We start from the raw sequence: 15000 nt of genomic DNA on the forward strand, positions 1-15000 counted from the left end.
TCTGTCTGTCTGACTGTCTCTCTCTCTCTCTTTCTCTCTCTCAGCCTTTCTGTCTCTCTCTCAGTCTTTCTGTCTCTCTCTCTGTCTGTCTGTCTGTCTGTCTCTCTCTCTCTCTCTCTCTCTCTCTCTCTCTCTCTCTCTCTCTCTCTCTTTCTCTCTCATCTATCTCTTATCTTTCACAACCCTCCTTCCTCGTCCGATGCAAGCCACACGCACTTTTCATTTCCCTCATAAATTCCGTCCACCTCACACACACTCATTTCATTTCACGCTCAGACGCATCTTCCCTCATTTTTTCTCCTTTCTCTTTTCTCCTTTTATCTGTCATGCGACTTTTATTTCCTTTTCTCTCATTCCCCTGCTTTCGGTTCTTATTCCCTCATTTCGTTTTCGTTAATGTTGTGTTATGATAAATGGGGGGGAGGGGGGATTTAACAAAAGGAAGAGGCATTTGTTTAAAAAAAGTGTGTGTGTGTGTGTGTGTGTGTGTGTGTGTGTGTGTGTGTGTGTGTGTCTGTGTGTGTGTGTGAGCGTGCGTGTGTGTGTTTGTCTGTCAAAAACGATTTATAAATCCCTGTGTTGCATATTAATGACGTCATCGAAAGATCTTATATCCTTATTTGATGACGTCATCGAAAGACCCTAATTTAATGCCACAATTCTTATCAATCATCGGCTTAATGTATTTATGCATTTACATTCATTTTGTCCATCATTCATATTCTTTTGACGTGGTGATCGAAATGACCTAACTCAACATCAAAAGCAATTCTTTCCTAATAAGAAACAAATATTCCTTTTCTCGTTACAGGAGTTCCAAGAATTTGTATATTCCATTAGTATCTTGAAGCTAAATTTACATCCCGGAAAATGAAAGAATTTGTTCCTCTTTCTATCTATCTATCTATCTATCTATACATTTATCTCTCTCTCTCTCTTTCTCTTTCTCTTTCTCTTTCTCTCTCTCTCTCTCTCTCTCTCTCTCTCTCTCTCTCTCTCTCTCTCTCTCTCTCTCTCTCTCTCTCTGTCTCTGTCTCTGTCTCTCTCTGTCTCTCTCTCTCTCTCTCTCTCTCTCTCTCTCACTCACTCTTTCTTTCTCTCTGATACTGATACTGCTAGTACTACTATTACTACTACTGCTACTGATAATGCTACTACTACTACTTCAACTCCTTCTCCTACTACTACTCCTACTGCTCCTACTACTACTACTACCATTTCTATTTCTACTGCTGCTACTTCTACCACTCATACTACTATTTCTACTATTACTACTACTACTACTACCACTTCTATTACCACTACTACTACTACCACTACTACTACTACTACTACCACTACTACTACTGCTATAGCTACTACTAATACTATTACTTCGTCTTCCTCGCTTACTTTTTTCTTCTTCATCTACCTCTTCTGCTTCTACAACTACTTCTCCCTCTTCATTTTCTTCTTCTTCCTCTTCTTCCTCTTCTTCCACTTCTTCCTCTTTCATCATCCTCTTCGTACTCAATATCTCCCGTTCCTCAGCCGCAGAGGTCGTTGAGAACGTACCTTGTGTTGTTTCATCTCTTCCTCTTCCTCTTCTTCTCTCTCTTCTTCTTCTTCCTCTTCTTCTTCTCTCTCTTCTTCCTCGTCCTCTTCTTCTTCTGTCTCTTCTTCCTCGTCCATTTCTTCTTCTCTCTTCTTCTTCCTCTTCTTCTTCTCTCTCTTCTTCCTCTTCCTCTTCTTCTTCTCTCTCTTCTTCCTCTTTCTCTTCTTCTTCTCTCTCTTCTTCCTCTTTCTCTTCTTCTTCTCTCTCTTCTTCCTCGTCCTCTTCTTCTTCTCTCTCTTCTTCCTCTTCCTCTTCATTTTCTTCTCCCCCTTTCTCTTCTTCCTTCTCTCCCCCATTGTCGAGGACGTGAAAAACGGAGCCCACCCCTGATCGTATTATCTCTCTTTCTCTTCTTTCTCTTCCTTTATTCCTCTTCCTCTTTCTCTTCTTCCTTCTCCTCCTCTTCCTCTTCCACCTCTCATCGCTAACTGAATCTCGTATTATAATACCTCTTCTTCTTCCTTTTCTTCCTCTTCCTTTTCCTCTTATTCCCCTTCTTCCTCTTCTTCCTCTTCCTCCTCCACCCCCTCATCGCTGATTCAATCCGCTCCCCCTTTTTCTCCACCCGCAGCGAGAACGTGTATTATCTCTTTTTCTTCCACTTCTTTCTCTTCCTTTCTTCCTCTCTCTTTCTCTTCCTCTTCCTCTTCCACCCCCTCATCGCTAATCTCCCTCCTTTCCCTCCATCCACAGCGATCGTCGAGAACGTGTATTATCTCTTTTTCTTCCTCTTCTTTCTCTTCCTTTCTTCCTCTCTCTTCCTCTTCCTCTTCCACCCCCTCATCGCTAATCTCCCTCCTCCTTTCCCTCCATCCGCAGAGATCGTCGAGAACGTGTATTATCCCTCCTTCTTCCTCTTCTTTCTCCTCCTCTTCCTCTTCCTCCTCCACCCCCCTCATCGCTAATCGCCTTCCTCCTTTTTCTCCACCCGCAGAATTCCTCGAGAACGACCACCCCTTATTGTATTATCTGTCTCCCTCTTCTTCCTCTTCCTTTCTTCCTCTCTTTTTCTATCTCTCTCCCTCTTCCTCTTCGTCCTCCATCCCCCTCTAATCTCCCTCCCCCTTCTCCTCCACCCGCAGAGATCGTCGAGAACGTGAAAAACGGAGCCCACCCCTTTTTGTATTATCTCTCTCACTCTTCTTCCTCTTTCTCTCTCTCTTTTCCTCTTTCTCTTCTTCTCCCTCTTCCTCCCTCATCCCCCTCATCGCTAATCTCCCTCCCCCTTCTCCTTCACCCGCAGAGATCGTCGAGAACGTGAAGAACGGAGACCACTCTTTATTGTATTATCTCTCTCCCTCTTCTTCCTCCTCCTCTCTCTCTTTATCTCCCTCTTCCTCTTCTTCCTCCATCCCCCTCATCGCTAATCTCCCTCCCCCATCTAATCTCCCTCCCCCTTCTCCTCCACCCGCAGAGATCGTCGAGAACGTGAAAAACGTAGCCTACATTTTTTTTTTATATTCTCTCTCCTCTTCATTTCTTCCCCTCTCTCTCTCTTTATCTCCCTCTTTCTCTTCCTCCTCCATCCCCCTCTAATCTCCCTCCCCCTTCTCTTTCACCCGCAGAGATCGTCGAGAACGTGAAGAACGTAGCCTACATCTTTTTTTATATTCTCTCTCCTTCTTCCTCTTCCTCTTTCTCTTCCTCCTCCATCCCCCTCATCGCTAATCTCCCTCCCCCTTCTCCTCCACCCGCAGAGATCGTCGAGAACGTGAAGAACGGAGGCTTCCCCGTCTTCCGCCCAACCATCGAGGACGACACAGCTGAAGAGGAACTGCTGCAGATGATCAAGAGGTGCTGGGCCGAGGAGCCGATGGAGAGGCCAGACTTCCAGCAGCTGAAGACTATTATAAGGAGGCTCAATAAGTGAGTTTGTTTGTTTGTTTGTTTGTTTTTTGTTTGTATGGGGAAGGGGGGAGGGAGGGGGAAGGGGGAGAACGGGTTAAGGGGCACTCAATAAGTGAGTTTGTTTGTTTGTTTGTTTGTTTTTGTATGGGGAAGGGGGGAGGTGGGGCAGAGAGAGGGAGGGAGGTGGGGGAGGGGGAGGGGGAGAGAGAGGGAGGAGAAGGAGGGGAGGAGAGCGGGTTAAAGGGGGACAATAAGTGTTTTTTTTTTTTTTTTATTGGTTGGTGGTTATGAGTTTGGGGAGGGAGAGGAGGTGGTGGTGGTATGTGTGTGTGTGTGTGTGTGTGTGTGTGTGTGTGTGTGTGTGCGTGTGTACGTGCGTGTGTGTGTGCGTGCGTGTGTGTGTGTGTGTGTGTGTGTGTGCGTACGTACATATATCTGAAAGATGTATTACCCACGTTTTCCAAGAGTTGGAATAGTTCCCATTCCCTCATTCCTAGATAGGGGTAGGGGGAGGGGAGAGGAAGAAAAAAGAAGAAAAGTTATGAAAGATAAAAAGAAAAAAAAATCTAGCTTACGGCTATGAAAGGTTAGGGAGAGGGGGATGGGGGGGAAGAGGAAGGAAAGGGGGGGGAGGGTCAAGAGGTTGATAAAGACTATGGAATGTGAGGGAATAGAGACTAAGGGAATGTGCAAGATCATTAGGAATGAAAGTTAGAAATGATAGTGATGATAATTGTGATGAAAATGATGGTGATGATAAGGATATTGATAATAATTATAATGATGATAATAACAATGATGAAAGTAATAAGAAGAATATCAATAACATTATTGAAATTAATGATGATAAATATAGTATTAATGATTATGATAATAATGATTATGATAATAATGATAATAGTAATGATGATGATGATATTGATGAAATAATAATGGCAATGATAATAACAGTAATAACATAAATGATGATATTATCAACAACAATAATGGAAAAGATGATAATAATAGTAATAGTAATGATAATGAAATTAATGATAATTGTGATAAAGATAATACTAATGATAGTAATAACAACAACAACAACAACATCAATAGAATATGAATGAAATTAAGAAAAGAAAATATAAAGGGAAAATGCCTCAATGAAATACATAGAAAGAGACAAATAAACCGAATAAACATGAAGTAACAAAGAAAGGGAAAGAAAGGGGCCGGATATAATAAATAAGCGCGTATGTAAATCGACAGGAAATAAAGAGGGAGAGAAGAAAGAAGAGAGGAAGAGAAGAGGCAAAAGTGAGGATAGAATTTATGGCTGGAAATACGCACAGAGAAAGAGAATGGGAATGGAACACGAACAGGGAATAATAGGGAAGGGTCAAATGGGAATAAAATGGAAAATAAGAAAATTAATTTCAAAATGAAATAGTAGATAAGGAAATGAATGATAAAACAAAATGGAAAATAAGAAAATAGATTTTAAAAAATAAATAGATGAGAAAGTGAATAATAAAACAAAATAGATAATAAAATGAAATAGATGAAAAAATAAATAATAAAACAAAATAGAAAATACCAAAATACAAGAAATAAAAGAAATGTGAATAATGGAATAATGCAAAGAGGGGGGAGGAGGAAAAAATAAAAGGAAGGGGGAAAAAGAACAATAAAAAAAGAATTGGAAGAGTAATAAAATATTCAAGTAAAACAACAAAGAAATAGAGTCAATCCTTTGAGACTGAGTCCTCGGAAGCCCCAGGTGGAGAGGAAAGTAAAGAGGGGGAGGGGGGGAGGGGGAGCCAGGGAGAAACCAACGAAAAAGTGTCCTGAGGGAAGAGGGGGAGAGGGAGAGAGAGGGAGAAGGAGAGGAAGAGAGAGAGAGAGAGGAAGAAGTAGACATACACAAAGATACTGAGATACTATTTATGTATATAGATGGATAGAGACAGAGAGAGAAGGAGAGACAGAGAGAGAAGGAGAGACAGAGAGAGAGTGAGAGAGAGAGAGAGAAAGGAAGAAGTGGCAGACAAAAAGATGCTGAGATATTATATATGTATATAGATAGATGGATAGAGACAGAGAGAGAAGGAGGGAGAAAGAGAGAGAAAGAGAGAGAGAGACAGAGAGAGAAAGAGAAGGAGGAAGAGAAAGAAAACCAACCAAAGCTAACCACAAAAGCCCATACACCTTCAGGGGAGAAAGGAAAGATTGACCCCTACACTCTTATAACCCTCACCCCTTCCGCAACCCCTCCCCCCCCCATCCCACTCCCCAACCCCTTCCCCTCCCTTCAACCTCCCCTCCCCTACCCCCACTGGCCCCACTCCCAACACCGGTTAACCATTATTTGCTCTACATTGTTCCAGAGACAATGAATCGGGAAATATCTTGGACAACCTCCTGTCTCGCATGGAACAGTACGCCAACAACTTGGAGGTCTTGGTCCAGGAGCGAACAGCAGACTATTTCGAAGAGAAGCGCAAATGCGAGGAACTTCTGTACCAACTCCTGCCGAAGTAAGTGGAACAGTGTCCTCTTTAACGGGATCTTTAGGCACTTAAGGGGGTCGTCTAAGGAAAAACAGATGATCCCCTTAAGTGCGGTCTGAAGGTAAGGGACTTGGGTAGAGTGTAGGTAGGGAGATGAAGTGCAGGAGGTGTTGTTATAGTCTAAGGTGATTCAAGTACTGTGTATGTACGTTATGTACATGGATTAAGTACACTGTATGTATGTAATATTAAAGTGTGATAATGATGATAATTATAATGATGATAATAATAATGATAATAATAATAATAATAATAATAATAATAATAATAATAATAATAACAATAATAATGATGATAATAATAATAATAACAATAATAATAATAATAATAATAATAATAATAATAATAATCATGATAATAGCAATAATAATAATAAGAAGAAGAAGAAGAAGAAAAAGAAGAATCAAAATAATACTGATCTTTTAGTCGTTGATATTAAGAGAATATAGAACTTAGGGAAACTTCAGAAGAAACGTTAATTTCACATTTTCCTCAAAATGAAAATACATCTTACGGTGTGCTTCATCTACCACACGTTGGACTGGGTATAACGTATAGTTGAGTATCAGTAATTATAGACTGATAAGACTGGTAATTCTGCATGCTGATGATCACATATTTATGACGTGTATTAAATATCTTTCATTTTTTCATATCTGCACATTCAGCATTTATCAGTCAGCTGTTTATCTTCCTATCATTTCTATTTTCAGGAATTTTGCATTTGTGAATCATATATTCTAAGTATGCATTTATAGGTTTCCTTGAGCAAATGGTAAAAAAAATATATATATATATTATTAATCGAGGTATTTTATTTGCATTTATAAGTTTCCTTGGGCTAATGTTAACAAATATATATATTATCGAAGTAAACTAAAACAGTGAAAGCATAAATAAAAAGGTAAAATTTTGTATTTGAAAGACATCTTGACTAATGCCTATTGTCTATACTTTTAGAAATTTTGGTTTTCAGAAATATATTGTTTTAGTGTAAAGTCCACAGGTATTATTGGAATTTAACGACTATGGTACTGTTTAATTTAGTTGTTTTTTTTTTACTGTTGCAAATTGTTTAATCAAGATAACACAGTATTGGTGAAAACGAATCACTTTATGCTAATGTTCAATTATCTTCGCTGATGATATAAGAAATATATATGCATATAGTGATGATACTAATAATGAAGCTACAAAAAGCAAAGTATTTTATTATTTGAATTAAATAACAAAAACAAAAAAAATCTCACGAGTTTCCTCCGATATTATAGATCTGTGGCCAGTCAGCTGATCGAAGGCAAGAGCGTCATGGCAGAAACCTATGACTGTGTCACGATTTACTTCAGTGACATCGTCGGATTCACAGCGCTCTCGGCCCAGTCCACGCCGCTGCAGGTAAACAACAACGATCTGTGTGTGTCTGCTTATTGATCGATAGATGGATAGATAGATAGAGAGACAGATAGATAGATAGATTGATTGATTGATAAGTTGTTAAAATGACAGATAGATAGGATATATACATATATATACATATACATATGAATGTGTGTGTTTGTTTGTGCATGTGTGTGTGTGTGTGTGTGTGTGTGTGTGTGTGTGTGTGTGTGTGTGTGTGAGTGAGTGTGTGTGTGTGTGTGTGTGTGTGTGTGTGTGTGTGTGTGTGTGTGTGTGTGTGTGCGTGGATATAAATAGAAAGTTCAGCTTCTAAACAGAAAACTCATTTCATACACCAGTAGTTAGGATTACACTGAAATAGATGGGCTACTCCATACATAGAAAGCTACATTTGGACTCAGATATAAGCTAGGTGTACTTAGAAAGACCTTGTTATATACTTATATATAGGTATACAGCTTTCTAGGGTACAGACATAAGGTTATAGATATAAACTAGATTTATCCCTAGGTCGCTCACTTTATACGTAATTCGATTTATAAATAGATAGGGTTATTAAATTATGTCTAAGGGTATGTTGACTTTGTCATATTCATACAATAACAAAAACACACTTTTTCGTATATCTCGTATCTTTATCTCCAATTAAATTGTATTTTCTTCCAACAGGTCGTGGATCTTCTTAATGATTTGTACACGCGTTTTGATGCCATCATTGAGAACTTTGACGTGTATAAGGTAAGGATAAGTTGGCTCTAAAGTACTGCATGTCTAAGAGTGTGTGTGTGAACCTTGATAAAACGAACTCTGTTTCGTGTCTTGCGGGTCTAAAACCTCGTGTGTGTGAACCTTGATAAAACGAACTTTGTGAACCTTGATACAACGAACTCTGTTTCGTGTCTAGCGGGTCTAAAACCTCGTTTGCGTGAACCTTGATAAAACGAACTTTGTGAACCTTGATAAAACGAACTGTTTCGTGTCTTGCGGGTCTAAAACCTCGTGTGTATGAACCTTGATAAAACGAACTTTGACGAATTGATTTTCGTTCTCGTGTGTTGCAGCTCTAAAGGTTGTGTAGTGCGAACCGTGTCGGTAAATTAACGTAGAGAACGGAAGGGAACGTAAAAGACCAACGTAATTCGACTAAAATATCTTGAATTACGATCCACGATGAAAAAGCCGAAAATAATTAAAAATTAGCTTACAGTAGTGGAACCAGTATTATGGCGCAATATCACAGACGGAGAAAGGATCGATAAGGAAGTGATGTTAACGTACTGTTGTTTTTTTAATCAGCTGTTGAGTTTTATTGTTGTTTTTGAAGCCAGCTGTTGAGTTTTATCGTTGTTTTTGAAGCCAGCTGTTGAGTTTTATTGTTGTTTTTGAAGCCAGCTGTTGAGTTTTGTTGTTGTTTTTGAAGCCAGCTGTTGAGTTTTATTGATGTTTTTGAAGCCAGCTGTTGAGTTTTATTGACGTTTTTGAAACCAGCTGTTGACTCTTATTGATGTTTTTGAAGCCAGCTGTTGACTTTTATTGATGTTTTCGAAACCAGCTGTTGACTTTTATTGATGTATTTGAAACCAGCTGTTGACTTTTATTGATGTTTTTTCATGCCAGCTGTTGACTTTTATTGATGTTTTTTTTAAGCCAGTTGTTGACTTTTATTGGCGTTTTTGAAACCAGCTGTTGACTTTTATTGGCGTTTTTGAAACCAGCTGTTGACTTTTATTGGCGTTTTTGAAACCAGCTGTTGACTTTTATTGGCGTTTTTGAAACCAGCTGTTGACTTTTATTGGCGTTTTTGAAACCAGCTGTTGACTTTTATTGATGTATTTGAAACCAGCTGTTGACTCTTATTGATGTTTTTTTAAGCCAGTTGTTGACTTTTACTGATGTTTTTGAAGGCAGCTGTTGACTTTTATAGATGTTTTCGAAACCAGCTGTTGACTTTTACTGATGTTTTTGAAGGCAGCTGTTGACTTTTATAGATGTTTTCGAAACCAGCTGTTGACTTTTACTGATGTTTTTGAAGGCAGCTGTTGACTTTTATAGATGTTTTCGAAACCAGCTGTTGACTTTTACTGATGTTTTTGAAGGCAGCTGTTGACTTTTATAGATGTTTTCGAAACCAGCTGTTGACTTTTACTGATGTTTTTGAAGGCAGCTGTTGACTTTTATAGATGTTTTCGAAACCAGCTGTTGACTTTTACTGATGTTTTTGAAGGCAGCTGTTGACTTTTATAGATGTTTTCGAAACCAGCTGTTGACTTTTATTGATGTTTTTGAAGGCAGCTGTTGAATTTTATAGATGTTTTCGAAACCAGCTGTTGACTTTTACTGATGTTTTGAAGGCAGCTGTTGACTTTTATAGATGTTTTCGAAACCAGCTGTTGACTTTTACTGATGTTTTTGAAGGCAGCTGTTGACTTTTATAGATGTTTTCGAAACCAGCTGTTGACTTTTACTGATGTTTTTGAAGGCAGCTGTTGACTTTTATAGATGTTTTCGAAACCAGCTGTTGACTTTTACTGATGTTTTTGAAGGCAGCTGTTGACTTTTATAGATGTTTTCGAAACCAGCTGTTGACTTTTATTGATGTTTTTGAAGGCAGCTGTTGACTTTTACTGATGTTTTTGAAACCAGCTGTTGACTTTTATAGATGTTTTCGAAACCAGCTGTTGACTTTTACTGATGTTTTTGAAACCAGCTGTTGACTCTTATTGATGTTTTTGAAGCCAGCTGTTGACTTTTATAGATGTTTTCGAAACCAGCTGTTGACTTTTATTGGCGTTTTTGAAACCAGCTGTTGACTTTTACTGATGTTTTTGAAGGCAGCTGTTGACTTTTATAGATGTTTTCGAAACCAGCTGTTGACTTTTACTGATGTTTTTGAAGGCAGCTGTTGACTTTTATAGATGTTTTCGAAACCAGCTGTTGACTTTTACTGATGTTTTTGAAGGCAGCTGTTGACTTTTATAGATGTTTTCGAAACCAGCTGTTGACTTTTACTGATGTTTTTGAAGGCAGCTGTTGACTTTTATAGATGTTTTCGAAACCAGCTGTTGACTTTTACTGATGTTTTTGAAGGCAGCTGTTGACTTTTATAGATGTTTTCGAAACCAGCTGTTGACTTTTACTGATGTTTTTGAAGGCAGCTGTTGACTTTTATAGATGTTTTCGAAACCAGCTGTTGACTTTTATTGATGTTTTTGAAACCAGCTGTTGACTTTTATAGATGTTTTCGAAACCAGCTGTTGACTTTTATAGATGTTTTCGAAACCAGCTGTTGACTTTTACTGATGTTTTTGAAACCAGCTGTTGACTCTTATTGATGTTTTTGAAGCCAGCTGTTGACTTTTATAGATGTTTTCGAAACCAGCTGTTGAGTTTTATTGGCGTTTTTGAAACCAGCTGTTGACTTTTACTGATGTTTTTGAAGGCAGCTGTTGACTTTTATAGATGTTTTCGAAACCAGCTGTTGACTTTTACTGATGTTTTTGAAGGCAGCTGTTGACTTTTATAGATGTTTTCGAAACCAGCTGTTGACTTTTACTGATGTTTTTGAAGGCAGCTGTTGACTTTTATAGATGTTTTCGAAACCAGCTGTTGACTTTTACTGATGTTTTTGAAGGCAGCTGTTGACTTTTATAGATGTTTTCGAAACCAGCTGTTGACTTTTACTGATGTTTTTGAAGGCAGCTGTTGACTTTTATAGATGTTTTCGAAACCAGCTGTTGACTTTTATTGATGTTTTTGAAGGCAGCTGTTGACTTTTATAGATGTTTTCGAAACCAGCTGTTGACTTTTATTGATGTTTTTGAAACCAGCTGTTGACTTTTACTGATGTTTTTGAAGGCAGCTGTTGACTTTTATTGATGTTTTCGAAACCAGCTGTTGACTTTTACTGATGTTTTTGAAGGCAGCTGTTGACTTTTATAGATGTTTTCGAAACCAGCTGTTGACTTTTACTGATGTTTTTGAAGGCAGCTGTTGACTTTTATAGATGTTTTCGAAACCAGCTGTTGACTTTTACTGATGTTTTTGAAGGCAGCTGTTGACTTTTATAGATGTTTTCGAAACCAGCTGTTGACTTTTATTGATGTTTTTGAAGGCAGCTGTTGACTTTTATAGATGTTTTCGAAACCAGCTGTTGACTTTTATAGATGTTTTCGAAACCAGCTGTTGACTTTTACTGATGTTTTTGAAACCAGCTGTTTACTCTTATTGATGTTTTTGAAGCCAGCTGTTGACTTTTATAGATGTTTTCGAAACCAGCTGTTGACTTTTATTGGCGTTTTTGAAACCAGCTGTTGACTTTTACTGATGTTTTTGAAGGCAGCTGTTGACTTTTATAGATGTTTTCGAAACCAGCTGTTGACTTTTACTGATGTTTTTGAAGGCAGCTGTTGACTTTTATAGATGTTTTCGAAACCAGCTGTTGACTTTTACTGATGTTTTTGAAGGCAGCTGTTGACTTTTATAGATGTTTTCGAAACCAGCTGTTGACTTTTACTGATGTTTTTGAAGGCAGCTGTTGACTTTTATAGATGTTTTCGAAACCAGCTGTTGACTTTTACTGATGTTTTTGAAGGCAGCTGTTGACTTTTATAGATGTTTTCGAAACCAGCTGTTGACTTTTACTGATGTTTTTGAAGGCAGCTGTTGACTTTTATAGATGTTTTCGAAACCAGCTGTTGACTTTTACTGATGTTTTTGAAGGCAGCTGTTGACTTTTATAGATGTTTTCGAAACCAGCTGTTGACTTTTACTGATGTTTTTGAAGGCAGCTGTTGACTTTTATAGATGTTTTCGAAACCAGCTGTTGACTTTTACTGATGTTTTTGAAGGCAGCTGTTGACTTTTATAGATGTTTTCGAAACCAGCTGTTGACTTTTACTGATGTTTTTGAAACCAGCTGTTGACTTTTATTGACGTTTTTGAAACCAGCTGTTGACTTTTACTGATGTTTTTGAAGGCAGCTGTTGACTTTTATTGATGTTTTCGAAACCAGATGTTGACTTTTATTGACGTTTTTGAAACCAGATGTTGACTTTTATTGGTTTTCGAAACCAGCTGACTTTTATTGATATTTTTGAAACCAGCTGTTGACTTATATTTTTGAAACCAATTGTTTTTTTTTTTTAATGTTTTTGAAGACAGTTGTTGACTTTTATTGACTCATTTGAAACCAGCTTTCGACTTTTATTGATATTTTTGAAACTAGCTGTTTCTCTTATGGAGCCCGTATACCAAAACATTTTCAAGCATAGGGTTATAGAGTAAATTATACATGTGAACATTTTATACATATGTGTGTGTGTATGTGTGTGTGTATTATGTATATATTACGTAGCGATTAATCGTATCAAAATGAAGTAGTCTTTATTGCCCGACAGAAGAATAGAAAATAAAATTACGAAAACTCTGTACTTTTGATGGCCGTAGGTAATAATAAATGATATATGGTTAAGTTTACATTTATTTTTCTTTCTTATAATTTGGTTGTTGTCCTTATGTGATTTTTCATGTTAATTTTCATTGATCGTAGGTAATAATAAATGATATATGGTTAGGTTTACATTTATTTTTATTTTTCATAATTTGGTTGTTGTCCTTATGTGATTTTTCATGTTAATTTTCATTTTGATTTTTGACACTGAAGTTTATTTTGATTTAGATTCGATTTTTTTAAATATTTACATAATATTTATTTAATACATAAAACGGCAATATTTATATAATACATAAAACATTAACATTTCTATAATACATAAAACAGCAATATTTCTATAATACATAAAACAGTAATATTTATAAAACACATAAAACAGTAACATTTATATACATAAAACAGTAACATTTATATACATAAAACAGTAATATTTCTTTAATACATAAAACAATAATATTTCTTTAATACATAAAACAATAATATTTCTTTAATACATAAAACAATAATATTTCTATAATACATAAAACAGCAATATTTCTATAATACATAAAACAGTAACATTTATACAACACATAAAACAGTAACATTTATATACATAAAACAGTAACATTTATATACATAAAACAGTAACATTTATATACATAAAACAGTAATATTTCTTTAATACATAAAACAATAATATTTCTATAATGCATAAAACAGCAATATTTCTATAATACATAAAACAGCAATATTTCTATAATACATAAAACAGCAATATTTCTATAATACATAAAACAGCAATATTTCTATAATACATAAAACAGCAATATTTCTATAATACATAAAACAGCAATATTTCTATAATACATAAAACAGCAATATTTCTATAATACATAAAACAGCAATATTTCTATAATACATAAAACAATAATATTTCTATAATACATAAAACAGCAATATTTCTATAATACATAAAACAATAATATTTCTATAATGCATAAAACAGCAACATTTCTATAATACATAAACCAGTAACATTTCCACACTAAAACCCCGCCGCCCTCTTCCTCCCAGGTCGAGACCATCGGCGACGCCTACATGGTCGTGTCCGGCCTGCCCGTTCGGAATGGCACCCTCCACGCCCGCGAGATCGCCAACATGTCCCTGGCACTGCTCCGGGAGGTGGAGACCTTCACCATCCGACACAGGCCCGACGACAAGCTGAAGCTGCGGATTGGGATGCATACGGGTCCTTGTGTGGCCGGGGTGGTGGGGCTGAAGATGCCTCGCTACTGCCTCTTCGGGGACACCGTCAACACCGCTTCAAGGATGGAGAGTAATGGACTGCGTGAGTGGGTGCGGGGTTGCCGTTGCGGTCAAGGCGCCGGGATTTGTTATTTATATTTCGTGTGTTATGCTCTTCGTTATCACTGTTGGTGTGGTTGTGATTATCATTAGTGTGTCTTTCGTTGCCATTATCGTTATCTTCATTATCATCATTACTAATTCGATCATGATCATCACCATTACTGTCATCACCATCACCACCAAAACCATCCCCTTCCTCTTCATTTTCCTCCTACTCCTTTTTATTATCATCGTCTCCTCCCTCTAATTCCTCCTATTACTCTTCCTCCTTTTCCTCCTCCTCCTATTACTCTTCCTCCTTTTCCTCCTCCTCCTCTTCTGTACGGTCTCCATCTAGCCCTCCCCCCTCTACCTCCTCCTCTTCCTCCTCTTCTCCTCCTCCTCCTCCTCTTCTCCTTCTCTTCCTCTCCTCCTTCCCTCTCTCCCCCTTCCCTCCACCTCCTCCTCCTCCTCTCCTCCTTCCCTCTCTCCTTCTTCCCTCCACCTCCTCCTCCTCCTCTCCTTCTTCCCTCCTCCTCCTCTTCTTAACCTTCTCCCCCTAGTCCTCCTCCCCCTCTACCTCCTCCCCCCTCCTCTACCTCCTTCGCCGTCTCCTCGTCTCCTCCTTCCCTCTCTCCCCCTTCCCTCCACCTCCTCCTCCTCCTCTCCTTCTTCCCTCCTCCTCCTCTTCTCTACCTTCTCCCCCTAGTTCTCCTCCCCCTCTACCTCCTCCCCCTCCTCTACCTCCTTCGCCGTCTCCTCGTCTCCCCTCCACCTCCTTCTCCATCTTCTTCACAAGATAATAAAATATGGAAAGCAATTTGAATACG

General features: G+C 37.9%; 1 protein-coding gene across 2 annotated transcripts in view; it reads left to right on the forward strand.

The window, feature by feature from the left end:
* LOC113805203 (atrial natriuretic peptide receptor 1-like) overlaps positions 1-15000 on the forward strand; it is a 427681-nt gene that overhangs the window by 411319 nt on the left and 1362 nt on the right. For both annotated transcript variants that reach the window (XM_070113817.1, XM_070113814.1), the window contains 5 exons: positions 3292-3460; positions 5809-5958; positions 7263-7386; positions 8059-8127; positions 13898-14171. In XM_070113817.1, coding sequence (XP_069969918.1) covers positions 3292-3460; positions 5809-5958; positions 7263-7386; positions 8059-8127; positions 13898-14171 — 786 coding nt within the window. The remainder of the gene's footprint in view (positions 1-3291; positions 3461-5808; positions 5959-7262; positions 7387-8058; positions 8128-13897; positions 14172-15000) is intronic.

Source organism: Penaeus vannamei, chromosome 3 (genome assembly GCF_042767895.1).
Source record: "Penaeus vannamei isolate JL-2024 chromosome 3, ASM4276789v1, whole genome shotgun sequence".
Taxonomy (NCBI): Eukaryota; Metazoa; Arthropoda; class Malacostraca; order Decapoda; family Penaeidae; genus Penaeus; species Penaeus vannamei.